The sequence below is a fragment of the Vombatus ursinus genome, unplaced genomic scaffold (genome assembly GCF_900497805.2).
Source record: "Vombatus ursinus unplaced genomic scaffold, bare-nosed wombat genome assembly UNPS02015255.1, whole genome shotgun sequence".
NCBI classification, from domain to species: Eukaryota; Metazoa; Chordata; class Mammalia; order Diprotodontia; family Vombatidae; genus Vombatus; species Vombatus ursinus.
The window spans coordinates 3,807,555-3,823,237 of NW_020955033.1; the positions used below are offsets into that span (position 1 = coordinate 3,807,555).

General features: G+C 35.6%; 1 protein-coding gene across 1 annotated transcript in view; it reads left to right on the forward strand.

Annotated features, from left to right (window-relative positions):
* The window catches only part of LOC114031871 (peroxidasin-like protein), a 475,034-nt gene that overhangs the window by 408,807 nt on the left and 50,544 nt on the right, over nt 1-15,683 (forward strand). Inside the window, exon 17 of the mRNA XM_027847056.1 lies at nt 2,622-4,128. Coding sequence (XP_027702857.1) covers nt 2,622-4,128 — 1,507 coding nt within the window. The remainder of the gene's footprint in view (nt 1-2,621; nt 4,129-15,683) is intronic.

Genomic DNA, 15,683 nt, shown 5'->3' on the forward strand with positions numbered 1-15,683 from the left:
ACACACACACACACATACATACACACACGTTACTGCAGTGGTGGAAATTCATGACTTCTTGTGTGATTTTTTTCCCCATTTCCATACATATACATAAGTATATATTAGAATATATGTGTATTTATATGGAAATGGGAATATATATATATATATATATATATACACACACATACATATATAGAAATGTGTGTATGTATGTGTGTGTGTATGTGTGTATGATGTATAAGTAAATGGGGATAAGAAGACATGACTCTCTACCACTGGAGCAAACACTCATATTGATGATATGTGGATTTATTGGAGCCACAGGTGAGAGTTGGGTGAGAAGTGAACACCAAAGGTGGAGAAGCAGCCCTGAAAAGGGCTTGGCAAGCCCTCACACTCAGAGGTGCTGGTCTCCCTGAATATTCCCTATACCCCAACTCTCACCTGTGGCTCCAAGAAGCTGTACCTTGCACAGTGGCCACACCCCACTAACCCGCCTTGTCAGACAGGCTAAACCAAGTTGAGGGCAACAAACAGGCCTTAAATCAGTTGGCAGGTTAGGGAGATGTCTACCCCAAGCATGGAAAGACTTCCCCCTGCAGAATGGGCAGATGAGAACTATTTGTTCCAATAGTCATCTAGGGGGCTAAAGCATGTGCTGTGGAGCGCTTAGAGCTTGGTCAGGCATTGAAGACACCAAGGTCATCCGCTGCATCATGGGGCATTGCCAGTCATCCTGACTTTTGTCCGTCCACTGGACGTCAATGGCTCTGGAAGAGAGTGAGGCAGATAATTTTGTGTAATTCTATCTCACTTAAATTCAATACACATGTGAGTCAAGATATTACAGGTGATGTCATTGGTCCTCTTTGAAAACTAAGGACAAACAACAATATGGATTTATAAAAAATATAAACTTTCGTTATGTGTCAACTGGTTAACTTTGTGTTTACCAATAAGTTGATTTTTTTTTATTTTAAAGGAATATCCTCTGCTTTATCCATATCCTTAGCTTTAAGTTTTTGCTTGGTGTTTTATAGCCTCAAATTGTTGTTCAGTTGTTTTTTTTAGTCATGTCTGACTCTTCATGACCCTGTTTGGGGTGTTCTGGGCAAAGATACAAGTAATTTGCCATTTCCTTCTCCAGCTCATTTTATACATGAGGAAATCGAGGCAAAAGGGGTAAATGACTTGCTCAGGGTCACACAGGTACTAAGTGTTTGAAGTCGGAGACAAATTTAGGAAGATAACTCCAGACCTGGTATTCTATCCACTGTACCACTCAGCTGTCTCTAGCCCCAGATATTTATCTTCTAATATTTACTTATTTAAGTCATATTTAATAGATCTTCTCTTTGGAATTATGCCCTAGAGCTTCCTGTTACTTTGTCAGTTTCCTTGAAGTTCTGATAATGATGTGTGTCTATGCATACATGTATATAAACATGAATATATTTTTTCAAATTGTATTTTCATTGTTTCTATGTATATCAATGAATTAATCAGTCAAATAAATCAACAAGCATTTCTGAAGTTCTTAGTAAATGTCAGGGACTGCTAGGGGCCAACAATTCAGGAACAAAAAATGAGACAACCTTTAAGCTTTAGGGCAGAAGATACATAGATATGAAAATATAGGCTATGTACAAAATAAATAAAGCTATTTCAGAGAGATTCAAACAATTGGGGTAATCAGGAAATGCTTCTTAAAAGAAATAGCTCATGAACTGAACATTGAAGACATGATGAATTATACTTATCTACTCACTAATAAGTGGGTTATTCATCTATACATATATATGTATGTGTATATATATATCTCTTTCAACCATGTATATGTGTTCTATACAAATCACATTTTCATTACTTTGTTATCTGATAATTCTATTTTTATACCTACATTTTTTGCATATGTGGGTTTTAAGTTGTTTTACTATATGAATTAACTTATGATTTTTGAGTGCATGTCATTTTAACTTCTAACCTATATTATTTAGCTGTTTATATTCCTTTGTATCATTTTGTTGCCTTTGTGAAAATCTGAAATACTCTTTGATTTTACTCTTAAAACTTATATGAAAATGTTTTCATAGAAGTCAGGAAGTGAGACTTTCTGTTAGCAAATGCAAGACCATTATGAAAGGCCTTCTTTTTAAGGGGCAGAGGATAAGTGTGGTCCTTTTAATACACACACACACACACACACACACACACACACACACACATCCTTCTTTGCTTAGGGATTTTTTTCTTTGATCATTTGAAAATGAGCAATTTTTTAATTGCTGGGGCAGCTAGGTGGCATAGTGGATAGAGCACCAGCCCTAGAGTCAGAAGGCCTAGGTTCAATTCTGGCCTCAGACATCTAACACTTACTACCTGTGTGACCTGGGCAAGTCACTTAACCCAGACTGCCTCGCAAAATAAATAAATGAATGAATGAGTGAATGGATGAATAAAAAAATTAACCCCAGCCATCATGGGTTGGCTCTGTGTAGAATCCTCAATCAATGAACACTGGATTATGCATTCCCAATATTCCCACACTGTTACACATTTTCAACATTTCATAAATTATCTTTCAAGTCGGGTTTTTTTGAGCTATTTTAATATTTTTCCATTGTTCTGTATTTCAGAATTTCGTTACAATGACTTGGTGTCTCCACACTACCTCAACCTCATTGCCAACCTCTCTGGATGTACAGCCCACAGACGCTCTCCAAATTGCTCTGATATTTGTTTCCATCAAAAGTATAGAACTCATGATGGCACATGTAACAACTTACAGAACCCAATGTGGGGGGCTTCTATGACTGCTTTTGAACGTATTCTAAAACCTGTATATGAAAATGGCTTCAATTTGCCCCGAGGCGTCAGCCCAAACTCATTTTCCACTACCCAGTATCCACTACCACTACCCAGGATTGTCTCCACAAAAATGGTTGGGACAGCAACCATTACCCCTGATGATCGATACACTCACATGTTGATGCAATGGGGCCAATTTTTAGATCATGACTTAGACCAAACAGTGCCTGCATTAAGTATGTCTCGTTTTTCCGATGGTCAGTCATGTAGCTCTGTGTGTACTAATGATCCTCCTTGTTTCCCTATCCTTGTCCCTCAGAATGATGCTCGGGCAGCAAATTCACAATGTATGTTTTTTGTCCGTTCCAGCCCTGTTTGTGGAAGTGGTATGACTTCCTTGATGATGAGCTCAGTCTATGCAAGAGAACAAATTAACCAATTAACAGCCTACATCGATGCTTCTAATGTTTATGGAAGTTCTGATCGGGAGTCAGAAGAGCTTAGGGATCATACAGATCAGAGAGGTCTGCTTAAGAAAGGGCTACCTATCCCCTCTTCTGAAAAGCACTTACTGCCATTTTCCACAGGCCCACCAACTGAATGTACACGGGATGAAAATGAAAGTCTGATCCCATGCTTCCTTGCTGGGGACCACAGAGCCAATGAGCAGCTTGCTCTGACAGCCATGCATACTTTGTGGTTCCGAGAACACAATCGGATAGCCACAGAATTGTTTACACTGAACCCACACTGGGATGGAGATACAATTTATAATGAAGCCAGGAAAATTGTTGGCGCACAGATGCAACATATCACATACAGTCACTGGCTGCCCAAGATTCTTGGGGATCGTGGTATGAAGATGCTAGGTCATTATAAGGGGTACAACCCCAATGTGAATTCAGGAATTATTAATTCTTTTGCTACCGCAGCATTCAGATTTGGCCACACATTGATCAATCCCATTCTTTATCGCTTGAATGACACCTTTGGTGAAATCCCTGAAGGCCATCTTCCTCTCCACAAGGCCTTCTTCTCACCCTTCAGGATAATTCAGGAGGGTGGCATCGATCCACTTCTCCGTGGGCTCTTTGGTGTTGCTGGAAAATTACGGGTGCCTTCTCAGCTTCTCAATCTGGAACTAACAGAGAAGCTGTTTTCTATGGCACATTCTGTGGCTTTGGATTTAGCTGCCACCAACATCCAAAGGGGACGTGACCATGGAATCCCACCATATACTGACTTCAGGGTTTTCTGTAACTTAACTTCTGTTGAGAACTTTGAGGACCTCCATAATGAAATTAAAGATCCAAACATTCGAGAGAAACTGAAAAAGTAAGTATATATGCTGCCTAAACTTAGATGTTACTTGATTACTAAAGGATATGTTCTATATATAGAAATCTGTTTTTTGGAGATACCATTCACTGTCCTAATTTTGTTAAAAATTTAGTCTGCTGGGGATTGGTGGTAGAAGAGGATTTTCATAGTAATGGAAAGGTGTGTTAGGAAGCATATTCAATTACATAAGGCACTGTATTTGGAGTCATCGAGATCTAGTTTCAAATTCTGTCTCAGATGCTTACTAGAAATGACCTTAAGAAATCACTTAACCTCTCTGAACCTCAGTTTCCTCATCTGTAAAATGAGGTAGTAGAACTTGATGTCTTCTAAGCTCCCCTTGGAGGCAGCTGGGTGGCACACTGGTTAGAGCACTGCATCAGGCATTACCCAGACACTTATTAGTTCTGTGACCACATGCAAGTCTCTTAACCTCTGTCTGCCTCAGTTTCCTCATCTGGAAAATAGAGTGATAATAACAGCATCTACCTCATAGGGTTATTATGAAGATCAAATGAGATATTTGTAATATACTTTGCAAACTTCAAAGCCATAAGTAAATGCTAGCTAGAGCAGCCAGGACCTATAAAGTCAAAATAATAGTGTTTATAAAAATGACATTAGCAGTTCCATGAGATATCCCTGTGGAAAGCTCAGTTTGACTTCCCTTCCACCTCTAGTAAAGATTAAAAAATTTTATGTTATAAAGATAAAATAATAACTTCCTAATAGGCCTCTCCATCCATTTTCTTCCTTCTTCAATCTATCCTACAGATATATGCAAGATTAATCTGCTTAATATCCAGATACAATTATCTTGCTATACTCCTCAAAAAATCCTTCAGTGGTCTCTCAAAGTAACACTAAATAAAAATCAAAATCTTTAACCTGGCATTCAAGGTCCTCCATAATCTGCCTTCTTCTGTAATTTACATTACACATCATCATGTACTTTATGTTTTAGTTTTTCTGAACTATTCTCTAAATATTCTCTGAGCTTTCCCTCCTCAGAGATTTATTCATTTATCTCCTTGTTCTTGGAATGCCTCCTTCCATCCATAGAGAGATTTATGATAACTATACTCATCAGAAATATGGAAGTTTTTCCCATAGGGAGGAGTGAAAGCTGTTTGACTCCTACCAGGATTGCATTGTATATGTAATGATCTTCTACATAAATTTTATATGTATAATAATTTCCCTCCTCATATGTTAAGTAAATATTTGTAAGAGTTATACTTATGCAATGGAATTATTATAGTAAGTACTAATATATTTGTTCATGTTTCATTGCCTGAATAAAGACTGTTTATCACTGTTAAAAAAAAAAAAAAGAAATATGGAGGTTTGAATCCTGCTTCTGATACTTACTAGATTTGTAACTATGGGCAGCCTTTCTGAGCCAGTTTTTTCCTATGTAAAATGTGTATAATGATATCTATAGCTATCTCATGAGACTATTGTGAAGATCAGCTGAAATACATTAGCATGCAAGGTTCTGTGCAAATCTTAAAGTGTTGGATAAATGGTATATATTTTTCTCTCTCCCTGCTGATATTCTATCCATCCTTCAAGGCCCAACACAAATGCTACTTTGTTCATGGGGTCTTCTTTGAGCCCTCTCATCTGATTATAAAGCCTTTCTACCTGTCTTAAGCACTTGTTTGCATCACAGTTATGTGTTTGCTAGTCATATCACCCCCTACAAGATTATAAGCTTCTTGAGGGTAAATACTATGACTTTTTATCTTCGCATCTCTTCCATTGCATCAAACATAATAAGATCTTAATAAATAATTGCTGAATGGATGAATTCCTTAGAAAGTACTTCATCTTTTCTCTTTCTAAACTGACCCTTTAAAAGAACAAAATAATTTTGAAAACTCAGTTTAAAGAAAACAGTTTATTTTCTTAGATTCTCAATATATAATAGATGTAGTAGGAAACTCCATGATTGTAAGGGTGAGAGTTTAAATAAGCTTTTGATCCTGTTACCTTTATCAGTTGAGAACATATCTCTCAATGAAATAAGTAAATTAGGCATGAGCTGGACATGAGCAAGGACTGGACATTTCAACTAAATACAAGTAAAAGTCTCTCGATATTGGTTTAGGGACTTAGCCACACCCTCAGGGCCTTGTATAAAACCAGTTATCTACTTTGAAATTGGGGATTGAAGCAAGCGGTGAGCTAGAAGGGAACCATTCCACCCAAGGCTTGAGGAAGAATTGCTTAAGGGTAAGTCTTGGCCTTGTTCCCAGTCTCCTTTGCCACCCTTAACCGGAGGAAGATCTTGTATACTTTGGGGGACGAGAGGATTTGGATTTTTTTCATCAGTGTTATAGCAATATTCTAAGGGACAATGGCAATTGGTGTTAGTGTCTGCTTGAGGATCCAGGGATAAACTAGTTTAATGAGGAAAGGCAGATTCAAGGGAGAAAAAACAATACCACACCTAGGAAGAATATTTTGAAAACTCCAGCAAAAGAACTTCCAGGAGCTGAGTTACTCTTTTGCTATATGTGCTCTCTAAGACTGAGTTCATTTTCCCCTGGACCCTGTATGTACTTGTGGAAGAGTATGTCAGACTTTCAGGGACAGAGGGTTCTACCAACTATTTGTTGTTATGCAGTCATTTCAGTTGTGTCTGATTCTTTATGAACCCATTTGAGGTTTTTTTTGGCAAAGTTACTAGAGTGGTTTGCTATTTCCCTTTCCAGCTTGTTTTACAGATGAGGAAATTGAGACAAAAAGGGTTAAGTGACTTGCCCAGGGTCACATAGCTAGTAATTGTCTAAAGCCAGATTTGAACTCATGAAGATGCAATCTTCCTGACTCTAGGCTTAGTGCTTTATCCACCGTAACACCTAGCTGCTCTCTGCCAACTATACTCCCTTACTAAATATTTATTTGTAGAAGCTAATTAAGTCTGGCTGACTAATTAATGTCACTTGATGATCATAAGGGGAAGCACTTCAATGGGAATTTGTTGGCTATGCATTAGAAAGACCCTTCTAAACCCTTAAAACTCTGAGGTGAGATGTACCAGCCTCTGGGGATCCAACTTCTCAGTGTCTGTGAGAGGTTTGAGAAATCAGCTCAAGATCCTGTGTTACATAATGAAGACAATAAGAAAATATAGTTTCTTTCGAAGCTCAGCTGAAATGCCATCTCCTCTTTGAGTCACTTTTTGTTTTCCTAGCTTCTAATGACTTCCTGAAATTACCTTGCATTTGTTTTATATCTGTTTGGTATATCCATGTGTGTGTTCTTTTTTGATAAAATGTAAGTTTCTTGAGGGGAGGGACTATGATCTTAATCTTTGTATGCTTGGCACCTTGCATGAAGAATGGCATATACTAGGAGCATAACCATTACTTTTTGATGGATTGACAGGTATGGTTTTAATGTGATTTAGTAAATTATGTGAGAAAAACGGGATGATCTCTAAGGACCTTAATGTGTATGTTGTATACAATTGACAACTGGGAGTGCCCAGATGATTTTGGGCATAGAAAATCAGTGTGAGAACCTGAATTCTTTACACCAAATATTTCCTGTTTCTTGTTAGTAGGTATAATGTTAAACTACAGCAATGTACAATGCACTTAAGTACAAGTTGAGATTTAAATTCTCTGGGGGTTGATTAGCATGTGATCCACTTTGGATGCTTTGCAGACAGATTATCCTCATTGCAGCACATCTGTGGCAATCTTCTTTGGAAGTTTATTCAGTCATTCATTCGGCAAATAACTTTAAAATTGATTCCAAATTCAAAGTCATTGAAAACAGAAAAGTTCCCTATGAGCTTACCTTGTTATATAAGAACACTCGACATTTTAAACTGCTGTTCTTCCTTATGTAATTTCCATTCAGACTTTTGAGTTATAAAAGGCAATCTTCTTGGATGAACTGTAAGTATACCCCACTTACCTCCAGGTAGCCTCATTGGCACTTAGCTGGAGTAAACCTTGCTTTCAAGTTAGATGGTACCTACAGTTCCTTGATAACTGCTATACCAACTTCAGGGCTTTTCTATTTGCCATTTTTATGTATTTTGCATCCCAGCGGTGAAGGTTTTTGAAAGCCAAATACTTGTTCGTTTTTCCTGCATAGCCTGATGCTTTGCATCATTCTGAGAGAAGAGATGTTTATTCTTAGCGTGGAGAAGTTTACAGGGAAAAATATTATAAGGGTCAGGATGAAGAAACTGGATAGCTTCCAGGTCCCTCCTGTATCAAGGCCTGAAAGAATGGCTTCCTTATGTTGTTTGAAGTGGATTCCTGGAAATGTATAGTCTATGTAAATAAAAATATTTCTGAACAAAGGAGGAATTAAAAAGAAAAAAAATAGATGTTTTCACATCTCCATCGCTGACTTGATTTTATTAATAAGATAGCACTGGAAATAATGTCAGAAGATCTGGATTCTAGTCTCAGAACTAGTTACTGGCTATTTGACCTCAAAAAGGTCACTTAACTGTGGGCCTCAATTTCATCATTGGTAATAGAAGGGTGTTGATCTACATCGGGCGTTCTTAACCGAATTTTTGTGTCATGGATAACTTTTGTAGTCTAATCAATCCCTTGGACTTTATCAGAATAACATTTTTAAAATGTGTAAAATACAATCCATAAGATTAGTAAGGAAGCTAATTATAGTTATTCCTTCCACATCACAACTTTCCCCTTTGAGGTTTCAAGGATATCATGGATTGGCATAAGAAATTAAATGGGAATTTCTTCAGAGTTTTGTGGAAGCCACAGATGACATGCAAAGGCCAGCAGATGACACAGAAAAAGTTTAGTAACTCAGAAATCCATAAAATGTATATTATTGTATAATATCAATATATTTTATCTTTTAATACCATAATAATTCAGACTTCTTCTCTAGTATGAAAGGAGGGCCAAAAAATTTTATATGGCTTTTCCAGATTGCAGGATTGCCACACCCCTAACTCTTGCAATATGGAAGGGATAATTATATATTAAAATATTAATATGTATATGTACGTACATACATACACATATTGTGCATATTAATATATGTATATATGTATATATGTCTATATACATATATGTATGTGTGTGTATATATGTGTACATATACACACATATATAATGTTCTTATAAATTATATCTCTTGACCCCAGGTCAAGAATTCTATCTAGATGATCTTTAAGACCTATTTCTAAAATGTTATGATCTTGTGGTCAGGTTACAATAAAAGTGGTAGAGGCCAGAGAGATAACAAACTAAAATTTGCTAAAATATGTAATTAAAAGAAATTTTAATTTTGTGTAAGCTGTGAACTCTGGAATTCTTTTTTCTTGATGAACAGATCCTTAGCATTTAAATGCATTCTTTTCTGATGCAGTGTTTTGAGGACTTAATTAGAAAGCCATTCAATGCAAAGGGTTTATATGACCTCTTTAAAAGAAGGTTATATGGTTTAAATGGAGACATTTCAAGTAGGGAGCACAGTGTTTGGCAGTTGATACCTCCATAACCAGATGGGGAAGGACATGAATGGAGCACAACTAGAGATGTCAGAGACTCAATAAAGAGCCACAGTGTGTAGGTCATAGCATGATGTTCCTTTAAGAGGATATTCCTTATCCTGGGCTTATTACAGGAAGCTATTGCTGCTCTCCTCATTCAGTGGGTGGGACACCTTTGGTACCTTGTCTTTACTTGCTGTAGAGCAACTCAGAGGTGAGAAAATCTGGGGATTTTATGAGAAATGTGGCATTTCTCCAATGTCTATGAGGCTAGATATTTCTGGGCCTAAAAGATTCCAGAAAAGGGAAGAAGTACAAGGTAGGAGAAGGGTACAGGTGTCTAAAGAAGTCACAGTTTGTCCCTCAAAACAGGCAGTCTGGGTAATGACAAGATGCTGTAGATTCCAAAAATCTCTACCTTTCCTATTTTTTTAAATAACAGATCCTGCTTCCAGATCTTTTCCTAAGACTAAAATTGTCTTATCCTTATAGCAAAATTCTCTTAAGGTATTGCTTTGAGGTTTAAATGAGATATAATTTATAAGGTTTCTTGTAACCGTAAAATTATATATATAATATATAAAATAAATTAAATTATATATAAATATATATATATAATTTATACAAATATATAAATTTATATATAAGTTAAATAAATGTATATATATGAAACAATTAAAAAAAATTACTTTATTTACAGATTTGATATGTGACCTCTCATATCCTGCTAGGATTTCCCCCTGCCCCTATTTTTCTTGTTCAACATATAATGAGCAGAATGAAGATTAATTACTCAGACTGGTGTGCACATAATCACTAAAAAGAAAACATTTTGGAGTCACTTTGTGCTGTCCTATCTTCACTTGCAATATGTATACCTCATGATAAGTAGCTTCTAATTTTTTCTCAAAAAATTAGCTCATTACAGTTGTATAGAATTATTTCAGACTTGCCATTTTATTTTATTATATTTTAATTTTTTTTGCGATGTTGATTTTTAAAATATTTTTTTCTTATTTATATGTAAACAAATAAAAATTCAGGCCAAAAAACCCCAAGAATAATAAAGAAAGCAAAAAAAAAGTATGCCTTGACCTGCATTTAGACTCCATCAATTCTTTTTCTTGAGGTGAATGGCATTTTTCATCATAAATCCTTTGTAATTGTTTTGGATTATTGTCTTGCTGAGAACAGCTAAAAATTGATGATCTTACAACATTGCTATTGCTGTGTACAATATTGCCCTAGTTCTGCTCATTTCACTTTGCATCAGTTCATATAAGTCTTCTTAGGTTTTTCTGAAAGCATCCTACTTGCCATTTCTTATAGCACAATTGCATTTCATCACAATCATATACCATAACTTGTTCAGCCATTCCCCAATTGATGGGCATGCCCTTAATTTCCAGTTCTTTGATACCACAAAAAGAACTACTGTAAACATTTTTGTAAATATAGGTTTTTTTCCCTTTTTGAAACAAATCTCTTCAGGGTACAGACCTAGTATTGGTATTGCTGGATCAAAACTAGAGATGTTGTCAGAGACTCACATTTTTATAGCCCTTTGGCCATAGTTCCAAATTGCTCTCCAGAATGGTGACCCATTCACAATTCCACTAATAGTGCATTAATGTCCCAATTTCCCCCATCCCATCCAATATTTATTTTCCTTTTTTTTTGTCATATTAGCCAATCTGATAGGTGTGAGGTGATACCTCAGAATTGTTTTAATTTTCATTTCTTTAATCTCTAGTCCTTGTCATATCCCTAACTGAGAAATGTATCCCCAGAGCTCTCCTTCCTCAAACAGAATAGGAACTGAGTGTGAAAGTGATGAGGATGCTGCTTTTAAATTCTCCCATCATACTTCTTTGGAATATTCAACTGAAAAGGGTTGGGCTATTTGGAGAAGATTTAAATGGCTGAGTACTTTTGTTCCTTGGCAGCAAATCACTCTCCCTACTCATGGACTGAATTTCTGTTGTCTATTATATAACACCAAAACTTAGTGTCATTAATACATATTTATGTTCATAATAACCTTATATTTCTTGATTTCATAGAAAATTGATAGGTTCATTTTAATATAAAATGAATCAAAAAAATAAAATAAAATGAATCAGATCAACCTTTTTTAGAAGTGTTCAGTAACTTATGAAAAAGCCATTAATAAGGCAAGGAGATGGGCCAAGTATGGAGTGACAATGAGAACTAACAAATGGATAGCCCAAGTATCCCTAAGACATACTTTAGTGGATCCATAATCTCATCAATGTGAGTATTCAAACCCTGGAATTAACACATTGGGAGTACCCTCAGACCTTATGGCCTCTTCCTCTAATTGGATGACTCCTCCCAGAACCTATATTTAAAGAAGAGGCCCAGGACAACTATGTCTTCAGTTCTTTCCAGTCTCCACTCCTGATTGTTGGACTTTTCTACTATGCCCCTGCCTAGGTAACTTATGCCACTTCTCCCCTTAGCTTCCTTTTATGTGCTTTCCTCTGTCCTTAAGGACAGGGACTGTTTTTTGTGGTTGTTGTTTTGTTTTGCTTACATTTGAATTCACAGTGTGCCTGGTACATAGTAAGCATTTAATAAATGCTTTATGACTGACAAACTATTCCTCCAGTGCTACAAAAACAATCAATACATCCTTTGTAACTCTTATCCATTGGTATCCATTCCTGAGTTTACATAGTGGGACTACTCAAAGAATTGCAGGACTTCTTCCATATTTTAATATTCTAATATCTGATGGATTCAGTCCTGGATTCAGTCAAAGGGCCATACTTGAGGACCTAGAGGGCCACGTGACCTGAGAGTCAGAAGATCCCCAACCCTGTATCAGGAGGATATCCGTGTTAATACAATTGGTTATTGAATCACAAAGCACCTATGATAAGTTGCTGTAACTTCTTTGCTAATATTTTATTTAAATTTTTTGCATCTGTATTCATTAAGGAAATTGCTCTGTGATTTTCTTTCTCTGTTTTGGCTCTTCCTGGTTTAGGTATCAGCTGATATGTGTATCATAAAAAGAATTTGGCAGGACTCCTTCTTCACCTATTTTTCCAAATAGTTTTTATAGTATTGGAATTAATTGTTTTTTAAATGTTTGGTAGAATTCACTTGTAAATCCATCTGGCCCTGGAGATATTTTTCTTGGTCAATTTATTTTTCTAAAGTGGGGTTATTTAAGTATTTTTTCCTCTTTTGTTAAGCTGGGAAATTTGTATTTTTGTTAATATTCATCCATTTCAATTAGATTGTCATCTTTGTTGGCATATAGTTGGACAAAATTGCTCCTAATTCTTGTTTTAATTTCCTCTTCATTGGTGCTGAATTTTCCCTTTTTAATTTTTGATACTGGTAATTTGGTTCCCTTCTTTATTTTTAATCAAATTCACCAAAGATTTATCTATTTTATTGTTTTTTTTCATAAAACCAGCTCTTAGTTTTATTTTTTATTAGTTTAATAGTTTTCTTAATTTCAATTTTATTAATCTCTCCTTTGATTTTCAGAATTCCTAATTTGTTATTTAATTGGGGATTTTTAATTTACTTTTTCTAGCTTTTTTAGGTGCTTGTTCGATTAATTGATCTTTTTCTCTATTTTATTCATGTAAGCATTTAGAAATATAAACTTTCCCCTAAGAACTGCTTTCACTGCATCCCATAAGTTGTGGTACATTGTGTCATTATTGTCATTCTCCTTGATGAAGTTATTAATTGTTTCTGTAATTTGTTGTTTGACCCACTCATTCTTCAGGATGAAATTGTTTAGTTTCCAATTAATTTTTCATCTATCTTTCCATGGCCCTTTGTTACATGTAATTTTTATTGAATCATGATCTGAAAATGATGCATTTAATATTTCTGCCTTTTTGCATTGGAATGTGAGTTTTTTTAATGCCCTAGTACATGGTCAATTTTTGTGTAGGTTCCATGTACCACTGTGAAAAAGTACATTCCTTTCTATACCCATTCAATTTTCTCCAGAGGTCTACCATATCTAACTTTTCAAAGATTCTATTTACCTCATTCACTTCTTTTTTTGTATATTTTGTGATTAGATTTATCTATTTCTGAGAGGGGAAGGTTGAGGTCACCTGCTAGTATAGTTTTGCCGTCTTCTTCCTGTAATTCACTTAACTTCTCCTCTAAGAATTTGGATACTATACCACTTGGTGCACATATATTTAGTATTGATATTACTTCATTGTCTATGGTACCTGTTAGCAGGATGTAGTTTCCCTTCCTTATTTCGTTTAATTAGATCTATTTTTACTTTTACTTTGTCTGAGATTAGGATTGCCACCCCTGCTTTTTTTTTTTTTTACTTCAACTGAAGCATAATATATTCTGCTCTAGCCTTCTACTTTTACTTTGTGTGCATCTCTCTGCTTCAAATGTGTTTCTTGTAATCAATATATCATAGGCTTATGGTTTTTAATCCATTCTGCATTCCACTTCCATTTTATGGGAGAGTTCACCCCATTCACATTCACAGTTATGATTACTAATTGTGTCTTTCTCTCCGTCCTATTCTCTCCTGACCCGTTTCTCCTTTTCCCTTTATCTCCTCATCAGTGTTTTGCTTCTGACCACTGCCTGCCTCAAATTGACATCCCTTTTATTTCCCCTTTACCCTTCTACCTCCTATAAATTAAGATAAATTTCTATACCCAATTGAGTGAGTTTTTTATTCCCTCTTTGAGCCAAATCTGATGAGAATAAGGTTCAAACAATGCTTGCCTTTCTCCCTTCTTTCCCTCTACTGTAATAGGTCTTTGAGCCTCTTCTTGGGATGTAATTTACCCTTTTTTGCCTCCTCTTCTCCCAGTACAATCTTTTTCCCCACCCCTTAATTAATTTTTTAATCCTCACATCAAATTCAACTTATACCCACACCCTCTGTCTATGTATATCCCTTCTAAATGTCATAATAAAGATAGAGTTCTTAAGAGTTACAAGTATCATCTTCCCATGTAGGGATTTAAACAGTTTAACCTTATAGAAAAACATGATTTTTTTCCCTTTCCTGTTTACCATTTTATGGTTTTCTTGAGTCTTTTATTTGAAGATCAATTTTTCTGTTCAGCTCTGAATTTTTCATCAGGAAAATTTCAAAGTCCCCTATTTAATTGAATATCCATCTCCTCCCCTAAAAGATTTTGATCAGTTTTGCTGGGTAGTTGATTCTTGGTTGCAATCCAAGCTCCTTTGTCTTACAGAACATCATATTCCAAGGTCTCAGATCCTTTAATGTAGAAGCTGCTAGGTCCTGCATAATCCTGACTGTAGTTCCATGATATTAAAATTGTTTCTTTCTGGCTGCTTGCAGTATTTTCTCCTTTGCTCAATAATTCTGGAATTTGGCTAATATTCCTTGGAGTTTTCATTTTAGGATCCTTTTCAGGAGGTGATTGGTGGAGTCTTTCTTTGAATGACTATTTTACCCTCTGGTTCTAGTATCTCAGGAAAGTTTTCCTTGATGATTTCAGGAAAGAAGCTGTCCAGCATCTTTTTTTTTTTATCATCATGACTTTCAGGTAGACTAAAAATTCTTAAATTGTCTCTTCTGGATCTATTTTCCAGGTCAGTTGTTTTTCCAATGAGGTAGTTTATGTTTTCTTTTATTTTTTCATGCTTTTGATTTTGTTTAAATGATTCTTGATGTCTTATAATGTCATTAGCTTCAACTTGCCCAATTCTAATTTTTAACAAAATGTTTCTTTCAGTTAGCTTTTGTACATCATTTTCCATTCTGCCAATTCTACTTTTTAAGGAGTTGATTTCTTCAGTGTACTTTTCCCCATTTGGCCAATTGTATTTTTTACAGATTTGTTTTCTATGGTCAATTTTTGTCCTTTCTTTTCCAAGCTGTTGACTGTGTCTTGCATACATTTCATTTTTTTCCCATTTTTTTCTTCTACCTTTCTTATTTGACTTTTAAAATCCTTCTTGAGCTCTTCCAAGAAGACTTTTTGGGCTGGAGACCAGTTCATATTTCCCTTTGACATTTTGGATGGAAGTATATTGA